At 38.0% G+C, this 5,677-nt stretch overlaps 1 protein-coding gene across 7 annotated transcripts; it reads left to right on the top strand.

Annotated features, from left to right (window-relative positions):
* The first annotated feature begins 618 nt into the window (after positions 1–618).
* LOC107794188 (auxin response factor 18) lies at positions 619–5,403 on the top strand. Of its 7 annotated transcripts, none has more exons than XM_016616660.2 (5): positions 619–810; positions 1,792–2,950; positions 3,804–4,681; positions 4,836–4,898; positions 5,069–5,403. In XM_016616660.2, exons 2-5 carry the CDS (start codon positions 1,883–1,885, stop codon positions 5,148–5,150), a joined length of 2,091 nt encoding a protein of 696 aa, XP_016472146.2. In that variant the 5' UTR covers positions 619–810; positions 1,792–1,882; the 3' UTR covers positions 5,151–5,403. The 7 variants fall into 7 exon arrangements, with proteins under 7 accessions (XP_016472146.2, XP_075093372.1, XP_016472145.2 ...); XM_075237271.1 differs by having other exon boundaries at positions 619–838; XM_016616659.2 differs by having other exon boundaries at positions 619–919.
* Positions 5,404–5,677: the final 274 nt, after the last annotated feature.

The raw sequence follows: 5,677 nt of genomic DNA, 5'->3' as shown, positions 1-5,677 counted from the left end.
TCTACATTACTCTTAAGAAATACTCCGTATTAATTAGAAGGGATTTTTTTACTATTTTATCCTTATTTTTATTTTCAGATATAATATATCTTTATTGAATATTTATTTTATTTATGTATCATCTCTATCTTCAAAGATATTTATTGTTAAGGATAAAATAAAATAAAAATAATTAATTTTATCTTTAACGTTTAAAATAATAAATAGTTTGAGATAATTATTTTTAGGTAACAATTAGGGACGGGGGAGTACTTCAGAATCGTGGGAGCACGAAACCGTCGCCCTAAGCCTAGCTACCTAGCTAACTACGGTTTGTACTGACAAAGTGAAAAACTGTAATTTTCTGACTTTTGCTATTATTTTTTTAACTAGGGTTAATTATATCTTAATTATGTCAAAGTCAATTAACCGTTTTACTCAGAAGTACACTCCCAGGAAAAAGACTGTGCCCCTTATTTCTCGCGTTTTTCTTAACGTCTCTTCCCTCGCGAGACGATATCTTATCAACCACCAAGTTAATTAATATTTTAATCAACCTTAATTAATTTAATCACAGCACTTTGTCTGTTCTTTATCTTCAGATTATTGGTTCAGATCTGAGCAAAGGGAACAAAAAAAGACAACTACAAAATACATGTAACAAAATTCGTAATATAAAATTGATCATCTCGAAACGATGTCGTTTATCCTCATTTCTCAACTGTGCTTGCCATACTTAGTAGCAGTAGTGTAGTAGGCGTAGCAGCATAATATTCGCACTTCTCTTCTCTTGTTGCGGAGGAAAACGGCGGCGGCGGCGGAGATGATGAAGTAGGTTTCTCCGTTGACTATAACTCCGGCGAGTTACATTCCTGATCTCATAAACGATGTCGTTTACGTCATCTACTCGCTACGATCCAATGGTTCGGTGTCGTTTGTCGTGAGTTTTGTCGTTTTGGTTATCGATCCGATTTGGAAGAAACTGTACGGACATTGACATTCACGCATGCATTTATGCTGTAGATTGTACGCACAGACACGCAAATAACACACACACAAACACACACAGAGTACTCTCTCTCTTCACTGAAAATTGATTGATTACGTTTTTTTTACAGTGGAGGTGTAAATGCATAAGAGATTTGAAGCTGGAAAGCCTGTAATCCAAAGCTTTTTTAATTTTCTTTTGTTTGCCGATTTTACGAAGCATTTCTTTGTATGAGTATATTGATATAAATAGAAAGAAGACAATCAGAAACTACGCGTTTTGTTTAGGATTTGATTGAAGTGGATAGAATTAATGAAGCCGTAGCAGAGTCATAATTTCTTTTACAGTTTTTGAGGCTTAATTTTTTATCGGCTTTAATTTGTCTCGTACTCATGGGTGTTTCAGCAGATCCTTTTTTTTATTGCGCGTAAATGTATTTTTGCGTTCGTACTCTGAATCACTGCATATGTTATTTATTAACTGTAGTACTGGTTTCTGTATTAATTTTCTCTTTTTTGTACCTTTTATTATTAGGATTTGTTGTTGAAATTTATTACTGGTTTCTATATTTTATCTCTTTTTTGGACCTTTTACTTGAACTCTTTCGAGATCTGCCGGTTTCTGTATTTTCTTCTCTGTTTTGGACCTGATACTTGAATTTGTCGTTGAAATTACTGGTATCTGTACTGGTATCTGTATTTATAATCTCTTTTTTTAATCTTTTACGTGAATTTGTTGTTGAAATTATATCTGTACTTGCTTTCTCAATTATGTACGTTTTACTTGAATTTATTACTGAAGTTTGTTTATTTTGTGGTACGCAGCATTTAAGGTTATCCAGAATTGCTCTTGTTAGCTGTTTTCAATTAAAGCATAACAAAAGAGAGGAAAAAAGAAGTGTACTGGATAAGGCAAATGAAGGAGGTTGCGGAGAAATGTGTGGACTCGCAGCTATGGCACGCTTGTGCCGGAGGAATGGTGCAAATCCCTCCGGTCAACTCCAAGGTCTACTATTTTCCACAAGGGCATGCTGAGCATACTCTTGTAAATGTGGATTTCTCGACGCTACCGAGAACTCCTGCTCTGATTCTCTGTAGGGTAGCTGCTGTGAAGTTCTTAGCGGACCCTGAAACGGACGAGGTTTATGCTAGGATTAGGCTTGTCCCGGTTGAGAACAAGGGGGATGACTTTGATGATGATAACATTTTGGGGGGTAGTAATGAGACGGGAACAAATGACAAGCCTACTTCATTTGCCAAGACATTGACTCAATCGGATGCGAATAATGGGGGTGGATTCTCAGTGCCGAGGTACTGTGCAGAGACTATATTTCCTAGGTTGGATTACACCGCTGACCCGCCTGTGCAGACTGTGATTGCCAAAGATGTTCATGGTGAAACTTGGAAGTTTAGGCACATTTATAGGGGGACTCCAAGGAGGCATTTGTTAACAACTGGTTGGAGTAATTTTGTGAATCAGAAGAAGCTGGTTGCAGGGGATTCCATTGTGTTTTTGAGGGCAGAAAATGGTGAACTTTGTGTGGGAATTCGTAGGGCAAAAAGGGGTGGTATTGGTGGGCCAGAAACCCCATCTGGATGGAACTCTGCTTCTGGAAACTATAGTGGATTTTCTGCGTTTTTTAGGGAAGACATGAACAAGAACGGAAGCCTTAATTCTTCTGGGGGGAGCTTCAAGGGAAAGGGAAGGGTGAGGCCTGAATCAGTTATTGAAGCTGCATATCTTGCTCCTAGTGGGCAGCCTTTTGAAGTTGTATATTATCCCCGTGCAAGCACTCCAGAATTTTGTGTTAGGGCGTCTTCCGTGAATACTGCCGTGAGGATTCACTGGTGCTCAGGGATGAGGTTTAAAATGGCTTTTGAAACTGAGGTTTCTTCTCGAATCAGCTGGTTCATGGGAACTATATCCTCCATTCAAGTTGCTGATCCCATCCACTGGCCCAATTCACCTTGGCGGCTTCTTCAGGTAATGCAGCTACTCTTAGTGGGACCAAATTCTGTGTTGTTGCTAATTAATGTCAATTACAATGCCGTTATTCTGATATTCTTGGCCATCGGCTCTTTGGCTGATAGGTGAATATCATATAGCGAGTCAATAGTCCTTCAATACTCTTTTTCCCTATTGTCCATACTTCTAAGTTGTGATATGTCATTTTAGCATTGCTGAACTGTAGTGGCACTGGTCAACATTCTTAGGACTTTTCAAGGTTCTAAGCAAGCCACAGTATGTAGTTAATTGATTGACTGAGATTACAATATCTCAGTATGTTTAGCATTTATTTCATGTTAGCTTATGGAGTATTACTTTTTTCTTTTATACCAATTCTGCGAAGCATTTAATTGTATGAATATTGATATCATATAGCGAGTCAATAGTTCTCCAATGTTCTTTGGCCTTTCTTGCAATTTCCATAGTTCTAAGGTGTTGTGAGATGTCATTCTTACATTACTGGCTGTTCAACTCTTAGACTTTTTCACGGTTGAAGCAAGTCATAAAAGGTAGTTGATTGATTAATTGAGATTACAATGTCTCAGTACATTCTGGATTTATCTCATATTCTGGGTAGCTTATGGGGTATTACTTTTGATCAGCTTAGTGCAATGAAGATCTGCTGTTTCATTTTTCATGTTTTGGATACTTTTAGATGATATTAATGTAGGAGAAACTCTATCTATGCATTATTGATGATTTCTTTCATTGCATTGCCTTACAGCCACTTTGATATCCTCAGATTTTAAAATGCAATATGCAGTTGTGAGTGCGCTTTTACTTTTAGTTTAAGCTGCTTGTGGTTAACTGTTTCCGTGATGTGCTGCAGGTGACATGGGATGAACCTGATTTACTGCAAAATGTAAAACATGTCAGCCCATGGCTTGTCGAACTGGTCTCAAATATGCCAGTCATTCACCTCTCGCCCTTCTCACCACCAAGAAAAAAGTTGCGTCTACCACCAGATTTCTTACTTGACGGCCAATTTCCGTTACCATCTTTTTCAGGCAACCCCCTCAGGTCCAGCAGTCCTTTTTGTTGTCTATCTGACAACATCACTGCAGGCATACAGAGAGCCAGGCATGCTCAATTTGGAGTACCTTTATTGGATCTGCACCTTAGCAACAAAGTGCAATCGGGACTCCTACCACCCAGTTTCCAGCGAGTTGCAGCTAACTCCAAACTTACTAATTGCATCAATAAGGGCCAAAATGACAGAAATGACAACATATCTTGCTTGCTTACCATGAGTACTTCTAGTCAGATGTCGGAGAAAACTGATAGTGTGAATACACCTCGATTCTTACTCTTTGGTCAGCCAATTCTGACTGAGCAGCAAATTTCTAATCGTTGCTCTGCCAATGCTCAAGAAGTCCAAACAGGAAGAGACTTAGGCAGGATAGAAATGAGAAATGAAAGATTTGCTTTTGAGCAGAAAGGTCTTCAGGACAGTGTATCAAGTGCTACATATCTTTGGAATCGAGGTCATCATGCAGCTGGACTTGGTGCTGATACTGGTCAGTGCAAAGTATTCCTTGAGTCAGAGGATGTAGGCCTTTCACTTGATCTGTCAGTTCTGGGATCATATGAAGAACTGTACAGAAGACTTGGAAACTTGTTTGGACTAGAAAGATCAGATATGCTGACATGTGTGCTCTATCACAATGCAACAGGTGCTGTTAAACACACTGGAGAAGAACCATTCAGGTGCCTTGTTGTTTTCAGTACCCTCTACTTCTGATAATTAATTAATTTCGATGATTTTTACTGTGAAAGCAGTTGTGAGTATATATTTTGCAGGCACACAAAAAAATTAGTTATTTGCATTTTAATGAACCTTTTTATTGGACATGTTTTGTAGCGACTTCGTTAAGACTGCTAAAAGATTGACAATTCTGATGAACCCAAGCAGCAACATTGAAAGGTAATTGTTAATCATGCTCTTCCATTGGATGCAACTTCCTCATTGTATTAAACTTATTATCCTTAAGGCTGAAAAGTATGATTTTACAACCTTCCAAATGCAGGTTTCGCAGGGAACTCTTTTATGTATTTGCCACTTCGTGATTAATGACTTGCAATCTTGTATTTCAGGAAATGGATCACTGGTCTCGCAACTGCTGAACGTGGTCTAGATTCTTCAAACCGAGCAGGACCACTTAGCATCTTTGCATAGAGTCGGCATTTGTTAGCCTATGTGAATAAGTACCTTTGCTTTTTCACATCCACTGCTTCATTTTGTAGTGCTAAGGAGATACTATTAGTGGAATATTATGTTTGTTTCTGTATGGATATTTGAGTTCTTTATGTTGGAAACGGTCAGTGTGCTAAGAGCTTACTGTAACAGTTCTACTGCGACATCTTGGTAGATGTGTAGTGCTGTTGTATTTGTTGGCTTTATTAATCTTAAAGACGTGAATATTCATATGTGCGCTGGTGCATGTGTGTTTTTGACATGGATATGGACGCACTGTGAGCTTGATTCTTTTTCGTGAATCAGGTGCGTTAAAATTCTTTTGATAATAGATAGTGGTGAGGCTAACTCACTATCTCTACCTGTTTTTATATCATGTTGAATTGTGTGATTATCTCATTTAAAAGTTTACGCAAAGGTATGCAATTCTTGAAATAAAGCAATAACAATTTCAAATGGGAAAAATCTTTTCTTGAAAGATCAACATTTAAATGTCCTCTTTCAATTAG

This window comes from Nicotiana tabacum, chromosome 18 (genome assembly GCF_000715075.1).
Source record: "Nicotiana tabacum cultivar K326 chromosome 18, ASM71507v2, whole genome shotgun sequence".
Lineage (NCBI taxonomy): Eukaryota > Viridiplantae > Streptophyta > Magnoliopsida > Solanales > Solanaceae > Nicotiana > Nicotiana tabacum.
Note: the sequence above shows the minus strand (reverse complement) of the source record. Positions and strands in the feature narration are given on the sequence as shown.